General features: G+C 41.3%; 1 protein-coding gene across 1 annotated transcript; it reads left to right on the forward strand.

Moving 5' to 3' along the window:
* Positions 1-12533: 12533 nt before the first annotated feature.
* Positions 12534-14769, forward strand: BCL2A1 (BCL2 related protein A1). The gene is made up of 2 exons (XM_004176908.5): positions 12534-13069; positions 14520-14769. Exons 1-2 carry the CDS (start codon positions 12650-12652, stop codon positions 14622-14624), a joined length of 525 nt encoding a protein of 174 aa, XP_004176956.1. The 5' UTR covers positions 12534-12649; the 3' UTR covers positions 14625-14769.
* The last annotated feature ends 1263 nt before the right edge of the window (positions 14770-16032 follow it).

Consider the following 16032-nt stretch of genomic DNA (forward strand, 5'->3'; position numbering starts at 1 on the left):
GTCCAGTGACTGATGAAGCCCAGCTCTCTTTGGTTCAGGACCTAAACACAGAGAGCTCTACTCACTACAGCCTGAACATGTGATTTGTGTGGGAAGGTGGATGACAGGCAGCCTTCAGCAAGGGATGTGTAGGTGCTTTGCTGATAATGTAATGCAGATAATACCACTTTATTTAACAGACAGCAAATCTTTCCTAAGTGTAGTAGGAGGATATGTCGCATTCTACTGGACTTTGAGAGATGAGGCATCCTTAGTGTGTTCCCACAGTCTGCTCTAATTTCTGCTTTGAGGCTGGCTCTGCCACATATACTTGAAGGATAAAATCAGAGCTGAAAATAGGGAAGCTGAGAAATTCTTCTATTATGTCACTTTTAAAAAGTCACTGTGTTGCTATATGTAGTTATGAGAGGACTTAGTTATTGCCTGAAATAGCAGATTGTTCCTAACAGACTGTCCATATCATGCTGCCTGTACAACCTATCCTGATATGAATGGAACTGTACCACAAAAGAAGACAACTGATCATACCTTCCCTTGAAAACTTATTGCCAAAGGCAGATGGGAAATACCAAACCAGCATACAGCAAAGCTGAAATCCCACAAACAGGGAAGATATAGGAGAAGTTGACTGTAAAAGTAGTGGCTTATGTCCAAACTGGACACAATGCTAAAGTCTTTGCAAATTAAAGGTTTCCTGGAGCTTACAGCCATTTTGGAAGCCAGGAGCCTAAATCAGACAAGCGTTGCCCAACTGAACTCTTGAGACTGAGGGTAAGAAAGGTCCATCCCTCACAGTGGGATAAAAGCTGAATCCAAAGCCTATGCCTTGAATCCATTACAGTGTGCACTGATGTCCCAGAATATGTTTATCCTAAAGCCCATCTTCGCCCCTCACTGCCAGTACTGGGAACTGAGGTACTCACACTGCAGTGCTGTTTTCTCTCTGGCTCCCAGGCATCAAGCACTGTAAGTCAAACAGTTTCAGATGATGCTTGTTTTTTGTGCTTAACTGAAATCATTAGGTAAATTATGTACCAGGGTGCACAGGGATTTAGCAGTATAATTCCCATTAATATGGTCAGACATACATGGCTAAATTCTTGTCACTAAAATTTCCCTGCACAGTATTGCCTTAATAATATTTTTAATTTCAACACATTGTTCTGTCTATGCAGAGATGCTACAGACAAACTGAAAGTAAACTCTCCCAGATTTTAATCATTCACATGTCAATATTCTCTTTCTTCAGACTCCTCAAGCAAGAAGAAAACCTGTGATGAAAAAAGGACATTGTGTCAAATTAAAAGCACGGTAATTATTTAAACCAATTTCTGTCATTTAGTTCTCTGGAGGCTGATAACTCAACTGCTCTCTAGAAATAAATTTCTACAAATTCCTTAGGAGTCAACACTGATGCAATCACTTATTCACGGTAAAAAGGCAGTGCTGACTCAGCATGCTTCTTCATCTAGTTGTCAGAAGGTAACAAAATACCAAACTTTGACAAAGGGGGAGATGGAGACTAGAGACATTAGCATTGATGTTAATGATGACAGAATGCTTTGTCACCATACCCTAACTCCAAGTACAGGGACGTATAGAAACACAGTCATAAATATACTACCAGTGAGGGTAGTTAGCTTTAATTGTGAAATTCTTATCTATCATTTTTGTTGTTTAACCATTGAACCCCTTGTAAAACTTATCAGTGGCACAGAACAAACCTTGGCTGAATATCAAACAGGTACCTCAGGGCAGAAAAAAGGTTTACAGCATTACTGCACCAACACTCAGGTAGCTCCAGAGCCAGTGCAAGAGTCAAGGGGGAATGCTCTGGGGGAAGAGCCACAGCAGTTGTTGTGAGGCATGCACAAATCAGGGTGTTCTGGAGAGTTACATTTCTGCAAAACCATCAAAAGGAATAAAATTATAAAACTATGAGGGTTCATCTAGCTAGACGAGCCTGTCTTAGCTCATTTATGAGCTACACAGAAAGTAATACCTGAAACTTTCATCTTTGTGTTATCAAAGAGACTGGATGCTCCAATTCCAGCAGGTGTACATTTATCAAAAGGAAGGAACCTGTTCTGACCTTTTTCATATCCAGTTGCAACCTCCCTGTTGCAAATACGAAGCAGAGGCAAAGCATCACCAATTCATGACTACAACACCTACCTGGGGAAACAACTACGTGGGCTGTAGGGCAACCAGCCTAGAACATAGGTCCTTTATATGGCTGACAGCTAAGAAATAAATATTGTACTTTTGCTTGCAAACTGCTTACATTTGGTCTGGACTCAGAGAGAGCAGCCTCCTGCAGCTTGGAAGTAACGTTTTTACAGAGTCACTTTTCACATCAGAACACAATTTCCAGTGTGTTATTGGGTTGTAAATGTTTGTCTCAGCATTCTTATCCTGCTAATATCACCAGGAATTAGGCAGCACGTTTGCTAAAAGGGATCCCTATCCAGGAGTGTGAGTTTTCAGGCCAGACTTTGTTTCCCAGCCCTGCTTCCTCAGAAGTGCTCAGAACCCTTTAGAATTGAGAGAGGAGCTGTTCAGGTTGGATCCTGCAGCTGCATTTCTACCTCCCTCCATGCAGGAGGATGCCCCATCAGCACCTGACACACGTGCATGTGAGGCTGCAGGACAGGGCTGTAAATCCACAGAAAGGAAGAAAGGGGACAGGATAGTGTGGATCTTTTAGGATGAGAACAATGTCTCAAAGAGAAACAATAGCTAGAGGCTCCCAATGAACCTAAAACGCCTCCCGGTTTCACATGAGGCCATGGCTAATGGAGACAGAATTGTTTGGCAAGGAATTGCTGCAATAAACCCCCAGACATTGTCTTTATTGGTATCCAGCTGGACACCATGAACAGAAAGCCTGACTACATCATGCAAGTGTATTGTGTTTTTACCTTCCAGGGGAGATTAGTTTCCATTCGATTGCAAGTTAATTAACAATAAATGTAGTTTATTGTTATTGCAGTTGTTTCCAATTTGGCAAACATTACATACTAGCAAAACCATTTATTTATTTTAAAATGAGATTTCTACCCTTTTATGAAATCTATAATTCTAAACTATTTTGGAGAACTACACAACAAATTAATTTAGTACACTAAACACTAAAGAATCTGACCATGACTGAATAGAGTGACTATCCAGAAAAAGTGATTATCAAATAACAAAGAGCAAAATACAAAAGAAATGCTGTTCTACAACAATTTCCAATTTCTACATAATTAACTTCTATCTAAGTGGTTAAAAAGGAAGAATGTTTTCAGAAGCAAGTATGTTGGATCAAAGATCAATGCACAAGAAAACAAATTGCCTCAGAGTGTGGTAACATTGTTTAATGGAATAATTTTACAGCTAGCAAGCCATATTGTGAAAGAAAAGTGATTTGAAAAGATGAACTTGATAAAGCTGCCTTTCAGGTTGCCTCACTAGCACTCAATCTTAGGTGACCAAACCAAAACACACATCCAAAGAATTACAAGCTCTGCATCTTTGGCATCTCGAAGACAGATCTAGCTACTGTCTATAATGTCATGTGGGAGAAAAATGGGATTCAACACATATATAGGCACACATATAAAAGCTAAACCCAGGCTCTCACTCATAACATGCCACATTAGGCTGGGTACTAAACCAGCACCTAGGCCTGGCCGAGATTAGGGCCCCAGTGTGTCAACTGCTGCATAAATAAACAGCTCCACTGACTTCCAACAAAGGATGGAAGACAAATATTAGGGCTCTGACTCACACACAGATGGCAAATGACTGGAGTGATGCATGTCTGAGTCAGCTCTTACCTGCTTCAGCTCCACGGAGCTCATGGCTGCAGAATTATCATCATCAATAGCCTGAGCAGGGTCCAGCCCAGCTGAGGCACCACATACAGAACCCCCTTGCCCCAGCACAGTTCCTTGGGAAGGCTGTAAATACAGGCAACAGGCACAGACCTGAATGCAAGTCTCACATTTCCTGATTTAGAAGTGGGGAACTGGGTCATAGAGACACCCATGGTTTTCTCAAGGACATGTAGGCATAACTAGAAAATTAAGTCATAATGAGAGAGTCAGCAAATCTTTTGGAGAAGCCCATCCAATAGATGGGGAAACCAAACCTCAGCAGGTTGAAGGGCTCTGCCATGCCACAGGAACACCAAGTTTTACATTGGATATAATGATTTTGTGGTTTGCCACCTTTTGTAGCTAATACAGGCCCCTGCTGATACACCCAGCAAACAACTGAGTTGTGCTCAAGTGAGACAACAGCTCTCAATCCCCTGTAGGCAGCCAGAAAAATTAACTCCCTCTGGAACTGCAGTGGCCATTTATTAGCTCAGGAATAGAAAGGAGAGACAAGTAAAGTAAACTAATTATGTTTCATGGGGGCTTTTTGGATCTGGGTTCTGAGTTACAATATAGATTGGGAATGGCTGTTTATTGTCAAGCCTCCAAAGGAGATTGAGGGCAACGGAGAAACAAGGATGTTGCTATTATTTACGTTCCTTGAGCACTGGCCATTGGAAATGTGTTTCTCATTGAGTGATTAACAGTTATCCAGCACAAAGAGCAAATAAAAACCTTGTCTAATTCAGTCAGTCCCATTCTCTCTGCCCTTACTGCATTAAATCACATGCAACAGGCTGATTTATTTACTATTGCTTCTTAATATCATTACTCTGCTGTGATGCCATGTTTCAAAATCAAGAATAATCAAGAAAACATAAGAGATTTTTAACTAAAGTTCTTTGCTCTTGAAAATCGATAACTTTAGGTTTCATTTAGCTCCCTGTGGACAGATTCACATCCCTGCACAGATGAAGTTACCAAAATCAATACAGCTTTGCAGAGGCATAGAGGGTCAGTCTGTGCAGAGCTTGTCTGACTTCATGAGCAAAGCACTCACTGCTGGGTCCAAGCTTCCATCTGCATTGGGGTTTAAAAAGATTTCTCAGCTCCAGAATACACTGTGAAAGCCCTTGATTAAGTCATTATGATGCATAATTCCCTGGCATGCCAAGAATCTAGTCCCAAATTGATACAAAGGCAAGTCTGCTGAGGATGAGTGGGTATTCTGGGGTTTTATTGTGAAAACTCAGAGTTACATGCACTGAACTGCTGGTATGGAGTTTGCTTGCTCTTGCTACCGATAGCCATTAAAATGCCTCACAGATTAAATGCAATCACCCTCACCATTGCCTAATGAAAGACTCTCACAGTCCCACTCCTGCTGTTACGTGAGGCCAGTGGGGTTTGTGTTGGCTCAGTGCTTCTCCCCATGCTCAGTGAGCTGGGGCAGGACACTCCTCCAGGCTTGGATGGGTGAATTCTCACCACAGAACAACTCCCACTCCCAGCTGGGGCATTTCTGTGTTGCTTTATTGCCCATAACAGCTGGCAAAAGTAATTTGGAAGGGTCTAGAAGAATTCAACTTTCTTAAAGACAGAGTATTTCAGGGCCTGAGCAGGCCCTGGGATCAGTATCACTGCTAAGATGCTTACAGGCTTAATTCCCTCGATGACCCCAGGCTCTGTACACAGCCATGGCAATGGAGATGGACAAATGGAATTCAAAGCACAGAGCACTGTAAAGATCCATAAATAAAAAAAAAGAGCTCAAAAGAAAATCTCTTTTTATTCTGATTTGGTTAAAGAATGGCAGCAGGTTTGGATAACTAGTCATGGTAGCATCAGCTTCCTTCACAGTTACTTAACAGGACATCATTTCACTTAAAAAGATCGAGGGGACAGTGTTACATGCTCAGGCAGCACAGAGATGAATGTGGTATAAATACCTGGGGAGACAGATTAGTTTGCTATTTCTGCTCACAGCCTTCTCCTAAGAGCACAGAAATGCCATCTCAGCATGCTTTTTGGAGCATTAGAAAACGTAATAAACACAAGGATAAAAATATGCCATGGGAGTTACAGCTAATTTCTTGCTCTAATTTGCAGCAATTTACACATAATGATTTGAAAATACTGCAGAGTGCCAACAGCCAAGTGTCTGCTGCAATGGTGCAAATCAGAAAAATGAGAAATGCAGTTAGGCCTGAAGAACCCTTCAGAAGGGTCATTTGGGATATTAAGTTCACAAGCTCTTCCTTGCAGTTGAGTAATGAAGGAGATTTTATTCTACCACATGGAGCCCAGTTTCTTAGGCTGTAGGTGGATGGAATGACCTTCATGACAACTGACTTTAGACTTCAGAAAAGTCTGGCCAAACAGCAGTGTAGTCTGTGTCTTTTTCTTGTACATGAATTTTAACTTTTTAACTAAAAAAGGAGGCTGCAAGCAGTAGGCACCAGCACCACGACATTTTCATGCACATACACATTTGAAAAGGTAATAAAACTGTAGTACAATTACTGAATTGGGTTCAGAAACATGTTTTAATATCAATATTTATTGTGAATATATGAAAATTACTGAAATCCCATTACACATTCATTTCCTAATCATAATTTCCATCCAGAAATCTGGATTGCTTATAAATGAGGAAGATAGCTATACACTGTACATTTGAATTTTTGTCTATTTTATAACTTTAAATATTTCAAAACAATTTGAAAGGGGAATAAAAACAAAAGTGCTCCCAGACCAGAATCCTGCATGTAAAACAAACTAAAGATGAGTTATGGACCTCCATGAAGAGGAATTTATAGTAGAAATACCAGTGTTCCTGCAGCCCTCTTTTATAGGATCATCAACAGAGGGGATATGGAAAAACAGGGGATAAAATGATTTATTAACAGAATACATTCTCTTCTAAAGGAAAGATATTTAGTCTGTGCATCACAAACACCTGACCCAAGGCAAAGGTTACCAGTAGTGCCATAAGAAGATGCAGCCTTGATTTAAATAATGGAGAAGTGCAGGAGCAGATGCAGGATTGATTTAAAAGATGGAGAAGCACAGAGGCAAGCACACTCCTGGGAGAGCTGATGTAGAGGACTGCAAAGCTCCAAGGCACCCAGGTAACTTGTAATTGGTAAAGTGAGCTTGAATTTTAAAGTGATTTATTTTAAAAACACAAGATACATAAGCTTCTTTTGGAAAATCAAACAGCAAAGAATTTAAAAGCATGCCTATCTTTAAACTATTAATAGCTTTAATGAATAGCCGTTTTTTGGGGTTTTTTTTTGGTTTTTTTGTTTTTTTTTCCAAAGACACCTGAACGACCTGGGCACCTATATCTCATCCATGCTCAGTGGAAACTCTACCTAAATCTTCATATTTTGGAGTTGTCATCAAGTGGGATTCTGTATGCTAAGCAAGGCTCAGATATGAGACTGAAATGCTGTCTCACCACATTTTGAGTATCACTAGTGTCTAAAATAGGTTTAGGTGTTGAATGCCAGTCTCTCCTGGCAGCATTATGTTGCTGAAAAACACAGATCTGAACTAAAGCTGCTGATCACTCATAAATGACTGTGCACATGTTAATCTGCCCCAGGAGAATGAACCAACACTCCAGACCACCCCTGACTTTTGACACTCTTGACTTGTGGGTACCAGGGACATGCAAAATTTTGGTTATCATTTTGAGGCATGAGCTCTTGACTTCTTGTTTCATGAATACTCAAAAGCAGATTTTCATTTTTTCCCTTTCTGGGAGCAGGTATTTTCAGCCATGAAGGTGACTCCAGTGTTTCTGCTGGCATCTGCAAGAACTTACTAAGCTTCTACCAAGACTTGTTCACACTCCATTGTCTGGGAAGCTTAGGGACCTTTACATTTCTGTGGCTCACTGCTGACAATGATGACTTATGTGTTCAAATTCTCCTAATCCAAGATAAACATTTAGAAAGGCTTAGGAGAATGTAGAGCATGCGTCTGCACACATGCACATGATGACACATGACACATGCACAGTGGAGAAGTATGTTTGGCTGCTCCTTGACTTATGGTGATGACAGAGTCAGGGATTCAGAAGAAAACAGCCTCTGACTTGAGATGAGTTACCAGGGGAAGTGATGAGGCAGCAGCTGAATCCTGAGTAACACAGCCAAAGGTGGCCATTCATACCTTGGGTCCCTGGAATGCTACAGAGGAGTCACAAGGGGAGTTGAATGACCACCTTCTCATGTCTGAGCAATGGAGAACCATGGTACACCTCCACTTGATCCATCCCCTCAGCCTTTCCTGTGTGGTATTTTGGGAGCAGGAGAGAGCTTATGCCAAATTGTGGAGCCCTCAGTCATTCTAGATGGCACCGCAGCCCTCTGGTGAGCTGGAGTAGTTACTTGCTTTAGTTTGTGCTGGGGACCACTTTGGCTTTCCAGTTAGCTCCGAATGCCCCAGCTGGCCCAAGAGGATGCAAAACCAGCTGCATCCTCCCATCCTTTCTGGAGCTCGCTCTCAGTGCATATCTGACACACAGAATGCAATGCTGGGTCAAAGTCTGTCTTTCAGTTGCCACAGAATTTGAGATTCAGGATCCTGATATTTTGTCTTTATTCTAGAAACATTAGGAGATGGTCTTAAATGTTTTAAAGTTAACTGCTCCCAAAATTAATGGAGATGACCTTTCCAGACTTTGGACAGAAGACTTTTGTGCTTCCTGGCTGGCAGAATTCATAGAACCAGAGAATCTGAATGGTCTGGGTTGGAAAGAACCTTAAAGACCACCAAGCCCCTGATGTTGGCAAGAGAACCTTCTACTAGACCAGGCTGCACAGAGCCCCATTTAACCTGGCCTTGAACACTTCCAGAGATGGAGCAGCCACAAGTTCTCTGGACAACTTGTTCCAGTGCCTCACCACTGTCACAGTAAACATTTTTTACCTAACATCTAATCTACACCCATCCTCCTTCCATGTGAAGCCATTCCCCTTTGTTGTGTTATCTGTGCCCCTGTAAACAGTGTCCCTCCACTTTTCCAGTAGGCACCCCTCAGGCTCTACAAGGCTGGAATTAGGTCAACCTTCAGGTGTTTGCTGCGGAGAGAGCCCCAAATCAGGGATGCGGCTCCCCCGGGCTGCAGCGCGGCCGGCTGCGACTAGATGTCAGCACTCCACTGGGCAAGCGGCCCCAGCGCAGCACAGCTGCAAATAAAGGCACCGAACCCGCCCAGGTACGGCACCAGCGCTGTGCAGGACAGCTGCAAAGCTGCAGGTCAACCCAGCGTTTCTATCGCAATGAAATCCTATACCACCCACCCACCCACCACCCCCCCAAAAAAAAAAAAAATTTAAAAAAAAAAATCACCACGGTGCAGATCTCAAAAAGAGAAGAAAAAGAGGGGAAAAAAACAAACAAACAAACAAAAAAAAAAACTTCAGTTGTTTTCTGTTCTTCCAGACAAAAAACAAAAAAACAAAACAAACAAAAAAAAATCACAGCTCCCACAATCACCTGGAACTCTGGCAAGGCAAATGCAGCATGGATAGCTCAGCAAAGCTTTTGTTCTTTGGCTTGGTTTTGTCTCAAATGTGATGAGATAACATCGTCTCTCACAAGGCAGTTTTATGAGGATCTGTCAACTCAGTCCCCATCTGTTCTGGAAAACTAAGCCTTTTCAGGTTAGAGTAGGAAGTGGATTCAAATCCACAGGACGCAGATTTAAATCAAAGTATCTGAAGCCCCTTCTAATTGCCAAGTAGTTGCATTTGAGCTTCCCTGTCAAGCCAGTTTCTGTTTCAAGCCTTTTATTAACAATTAACACTTAAAAGTATATCCAGCAAAGAGGAAAACAAGGAAGAAGCAGTGCAGTGTATGAGACTGCAGTCTATGCAGCACTGGGGAGACAGAGCATGTAGGAAACAAAGTAGAGTTTCATTAATTCAGAGGTATTAATTTACAACTACAAAATGAGAATAAAGTCTGCTTGAAGCAAGCAAGACACTGCCTAACATAGAAAATGAGAATCAAAGCATTAGAGTGGCATGATGCAAGAGATCACAAAGCTGATTTCTTAGAGTGTTCAGAGTTGACCATTATCAACTTGTGTGTGTACATACATAAACTGTCACTGCTACTGAACATCCAACACTTGGAACCCTGAACTGCACACTATTGAAAACTTTGAAGGAGAGAGACCTGGGGCATTTTCAACAGCTCCATCCTGAGCTCTGGTCACCAGTGTCACAGCTGGCCGTTAGAGATCTCTGCTCAGAGCTGCCACTCCATTCTGGGAGCTGAGCTCAGCTTCACCTCAGAGCCCTTTAAGAAATCAAGAGTAAGTAGCAGCATTTGCACTGAAATTGCCAAAGTATTACATTGATTTCTTTCAATAATGGTGACATATTCATAATCTTATTTCATCACTCTCCTCAGAATCCTAAACACACCACTAATGAAGAAACAGCTGCATCTGCTTGTGCTCTGCTACTGTCAATGATGAAGAAAACAAAACTGGTCTCCTTAGGTATTGTTCACTGTTCTCATATTCAATTATTATATTCTCAGAGAATACCAAAGTCTTTTCATTAATCAATTACTAAGAAATTCAGGAGTGATCTATAATTTCACAGACTATGCTGTATTGGAAAAGGATTCTTGTGATGTCTGCTCTAGTACCTCTCTCAGCACTGTTTACAGCAAGCATCTGACAGGAGGGGAGCTGGCTGGGTGAGCAACGACTTTCCTCTGCACCAAAAATTCCTGTCCAGTTGGAAAGGGACTGGTACATCCCCTTTTATATTTTTTTTCCTTCCCCCGCCCCCCCTCTTTTGCATTCCTCATAAAATGATAGCATTTTGCTCAAATCACTGAGCATAACAAAGGCAAAGTCAGCCTGACAGCTCTGCCAAAGCAACAGCTGCAGGTACTGGATAGGAAACACCTCTGAACTTTCAAAATGAGCTTTGGTGAGAACATGAGGGTATGAAAGAGGGGTGATCCAGCTTCCCACAGCCAGCTCGTTCCCAGTTGTGGCATCACATCCTTCCCTGGGGGTAACATCTAACACTGGAGTTTTCCAGCTTGCACTCTCTCTGAAACACCTTCTCTCCCAAAGGTGAACACAACAGCAAGCCCCCTCTCTCTTTGCTTCCAAGAGAAAGTGAGGGAAATAGTCCTGAAGTGCTGGATGCTGTGCTGTGCTGGCTCCAGTTCGAGGTTTCGAGCCCTGCTATGATGGAAGATGACTGTGTCAGGCGCAGCCAGACTCACCACGTACAGAAATAACCTGAGCAGGAAGTGGAAACTACCCTCATCTAGTCAATGGGTTTCTGCAAAAACTGTGATGTCAGAGCAGCAGCACACACATTTTGTGGGGCTGGCTAGGGTTAGCAGTGTGTGACACCAGAGCTGTTTCACAATCCAGACAGGCTTTCCCCAGTGCAATTAGGTGCCAGTGCTATTCTGACATCTGAGACTGCAGCTCTGCTCCTCCTCCATAAATCTGAGCATCAGAGAGTGCCAGGACTGGAAACAGGCTCACAGCCACTCCTGGGACAAAGAAAAGCTCTTGGTGTGTTGGTGCTGCAAGTGCCTGTTGCTTTCAAAGAAGGAAGAGCAGTGAAAGAAAGGTGGGTAAGAAGTAGAGGGATAAAGAAAGAAGGAGAAAGAGAGGGATCTCCAGACATCAAACTGCTTGCTGCTCTTTGAAGCCTTTGCAATGGGGTGAAGTTCTCTATGGACATGTCCTGGCCCTTTAGCAAGATCAGATTGCCGCAGGAGAAGAAGTTTGTAAAGATCTGGATAGATACCCTGCCTCTTCTCCCAAAAATAACAGCTTGACATAAAATTTGAATCTAAGAGCAGTTGTAGGTATCATGATATTTTTTTTTTACCTGTTCTAAAAGATTCAGGTGGTATCACACATCACTGGCCCCATATTTTCCATCCCATGTTCTGACATGCTGCCTGCATTAGCATTGTCTTTCATACTTATAACATCTTTTACAGCAGAGCTCTCCATGGGGGAAAGAAATCTTTGAAGCTTCTCATTCAGATCTTCAAAGAAGGACCTTGAGGATCACTCAGAGAGAGTGTGGGAAAGTCTGGAACAGGCATAATGCTATAAAGCTGACTTTCCCCTTTGTCCATCCATCATTGTACCACTGTTGTGCTCCCACTTTTTGCACTTCTGTAAAACTCCCTGAGTGGTGAAGAAAATTTATCGATTTTTCCATCCTATTGGGAATGTCTACCAGTTTCTTCACAAACTTGTGACCAGAAGTAACCAATAAACCTGTAATACAGATTGCAGCCTTAACGCTGGCAGCGAGGAGATTGGACTGGGGGTGCTGGGCATCTGCATCTCCAGCAGCATGCACTTCTTGTTTTTCAAGCCAAATGCCTAACCTTTGCTATGATACACCATTCTTGGAATTTTGCAAGCCAAATGCCAAACCTTTGCTAGTGGTATGTAGCAAAAGTCCCTAGAAAATGCCAAGTTACGCTGCTAAAGAATGTGGTAAAATCTGGTCGATTTCAGTAGTGGAATCACACCATTTGGAGAAATAAGTCACTCAAGACATAAAAGGAGACAATCTTTCTTTCATTTCCTCTGTGACATATTCCCCAATGCATACCATTAAGTCACTACCTTTTACAGGAAATTCTGTGGTAAAACCAGAAAGATTCCATCAAAACCGACGAAACAAAACCGCATGCGTGCCCTGTGGCTGCTCACTGCCGACCCTGACTGCGAGCAGTGAACTGCTCTCTGCATTCTGTATTGAATGGAAACTGCTGAGTTCTATTACGTTTATTACTTAGCCCAGGATTATCTGCAGTATGTGCTCCAGGAATCACACCTCGGACCAGCCCAGACCCGGGTTGCTCATGTCCTGAGAACCATGGCATCCTCTCTGCAAGACCAAACGGAGGAGGCTGTCAGGCCGCTCCTGGACAGGATTGACATCACCTCTGTAGCGGCTGCCAAGAGAATTTTCAATGGAGTCATGGATGAAAAGTTTGCTGATGGAAATACTAACTGGGGACGAATCATGACCATCTTTACATTTGGAGGTCTTCTCACCAAGAAGCTTCAAGAGCATGGGGTTCAGCTGACTGCAGAGGAGAAGGAGCAGATTTCTTATTTCATCACGGAGTACATCATAAACAACAAAGCTGAATGGATTGATGCGAATGGTGGCTGGGTGAGTTCTAATTTTCCACCAAAGTCTACATTAGGAGATTTCATTAATTATTGCTATAAACACTGTCAAAACCATTTTATTCAGGGTTTCATTTGGTGGTTTATTATTTGGTGTCTGGAATGTCTCATTGAGACAGTAAGAGCTTTGCTTCTGCTTTAAACAGAACAGTGATAAAAGACAACTTTACTTTTGAAAGGCACTTGCCAATTTTGAATTGACAGGATCATACCATAATTCAGGTTGAGAATGACCTTAGAAAATCATTTGGTCCAGCCTCCCACTCAAAGCAGGTTAAACCACAGACACCCTGAAATTTACATTATTAAATCTAAAATTAAGTGGCATTCTAAGGTCAGTGCAGCAATTTTGCTTTCATAGAAAAGTTGGTCCAAAAATACTTAAGTTCAAGGTAGGGAAAGAATACACAGGTGTGATCCTCACAAATGAAGTCAGCACTATTGCTGTTGATTTCAACAAAGCCGTTATTTAATCCCCCAAATCAGTTTTAGTTACAACAAATGTACTGGTAAGTACAACTGACATTAAATCTTTTCTGTTTGGACTGAGATAATCCTAGAACTTTCATCTATGAATGGTCAATGCTGAGAAAAATACTTGTTACTAAGTGGACTGTTTAGCCAAGCTGCTGAAATTCCCATTCTGCCAGTGAAAGGAAATATCCTTTGGCTCTGCAAACTTTCATCACACTTCTATTTTTTTTCCAGTTGGGGGAATTTGAGAATCAGATTCCAGTGTCAGTTATTTCCTTGGTACCTTTTTCCTTTACTTATTTGTAAATGTTACTTTCTCTTTCCATCCCCTCTCATCCCACTTCTCGCATATTTCCTACTACTTTTACCCCTGCCCCCGATTTATTTTCTAGTGTCTTGCTTTTCCTTTTCTTATCTTTTTTTCCCTTTCTGCTTTTTTTATCCTTCTCTCTCTGTAGCAGCAAAAAAAAAGGTGATAGTAACTCTTGGCCCCTTGCATTGGATTTATTATAAAGGCTTATCTTTCCATCTCTTTCAAATAGAGTCAATTTTATTTCAGAGAAGTATCAACTCCTGGCAACATTCTGTCATAAGAGGTGGCTCATCATAGTAGAATAAGGAAGCTTAAAGGAAGATATTTCTGGGTGTATTACTACATCAGAAACATAGTACTTGTACCTTCCTGGAAGATGTGGACTTAGATGATAGAGTTCATGTTTGTTTTCTATTCACACAGGGAGGGCACAGCCTTGACTGGAAGATAAAACAAACATTCAGCAAGGTGCAGCTATTTTAAGCTAGTATTTTTAAAGAGCTATTCATCTTTTGGGGGTAGAGCTCTGAAAAGCTGTCCCTCACTGTACAGTGCTGCAGCACTGGTAATCTGACTCTGAGAGTGGTGTGGTTTCCCTACATGTTGTTTTTAAGCTGTCCCTAACTGTGTGTGCTCTTTTCCACAGGAAAATGGCTTCCTAACTAAGTTTGAAAGAAGATCACTACTGTCCTTCTCCAAAATTACAGCCCTGTTCATAGCTCTTGTGTCCTTGTTCAGAGAGTACTACTGAAGTAAAAGGATTCATGTGAAATCTAGATATTGCCACAAACCTCACTTCTCAGCCTTCCTCCAAGCAATATCACCAAAGTATAATTTCCTTCCATAATTTGTTTTTAATTTATTTGTATTTATTTTGGCTAAATACAATATTTAACACGCTATCCTAATTACCAAATCTGAAGATGAGATCCTTCCAAAGGGGAATCTGCACAACATCATGCAGCAACTCAAGTCTATCTTTGCAGTCAGGATTGCTTTGAGGTAATTTTCCACACCCAGACAGCTCTTGGAATCTCTCTTGCACCTCCATGAAAGGACATTGTTTTAGTGAAATACAATCCAATGGGTTAAGAAACAAGTTTTTATGTCATTTGTTTTGTAAATGAAATACTACTGTAATGCATTTTATTGCAACCTCTGTATGAGAAAAAGGGGGGGATTTTTGTGAAGAAAAAAGAAATGGGAACTCCAATATAGAAGTGGGTTGAAGTTACTGACACAGACTAAGCAATTTCTATGAGAAGAACTGTTTGTGGAAGCTAGCAACTTAAAAATGTGCACTCACTTACTGTTATAGCAATGGTATGTGTTTTTGTGCTGTAATTTTTAATAGCTCTCATCTACAATGAATGTTCTTTCATATTTGTATGGATGTAGTCATCTGGCTGAATGTTTTTAAAACTAAATGTTTTAAAATAGGCAAGTAAAAATATTTGTAAATGAGAAATTTGTGTAAATACACTAATATTTTGAGAAAATACATTAAAATATGTATTTTAAAGCCTTAAGATTGATCTCATTTTTTTCCACAAAAATTGGAGCATGGGAAAAGATCTGTCTAAGTAAGATAATTTTAAAAGAGTTATCAAAATGCTGCTGGAAAATCAAAGTAGTTTATGGATTTGACCTGAGGTCCATGGATGTCAAGACTTTCATTTTCTGTAGTACTTTTTAGGTGCCATCTGGTAGCTTGCATAAGAAACAGATATCTTGTGGCAAAATAAATGAACTGGATCGGCTCTGATGACAGCAATTAGTGTTTTGGAATACACCATAAAACTCAGTAAATTCATAGAGCTTCCAGGCTTTTACAGTCTTGGGCAATTCATGTTTTTACTCAAATTCCATTTGCTTTCCAAGGCTAAACAGTAGTTGTTCAAGAATTCATTGTAGAAGGGTTTTCTTCAGCTGTAGTGATTTTCCACTAGGGAACTAAGGCTGGGTCTAAACACCCTTCTTTTTTTTTTTAAACGTGTTGGGAGGTGAACCAAACTGAGCCAGCAGCTGCCTGTGGCACACAACACCACTGTTCCCTGAGACAGATCCTCTAAAAAATCCCGCTTCATCTCCACATAAGATGTAAGTTTGCAGTAAGAACAACTGTTTACTGGAACAACCTGTGCAGGGATGTGGTAGAG

Source organism: Taeniopygia guttata, chromosome 10 (genome assembly GCF_048771995.1).
Source record: "Taeniopygia guttata chromosome 10, bTaeGut7.mat, whole genome shotgun sequence".
Classification (NCBI taxonomy): domain Eukaryota; kingdom Metazoa; phylum Chordata; class Aves; order Passeriformes; family Estrildidae; genus Taeniopygia; species Taeniopygia guttata.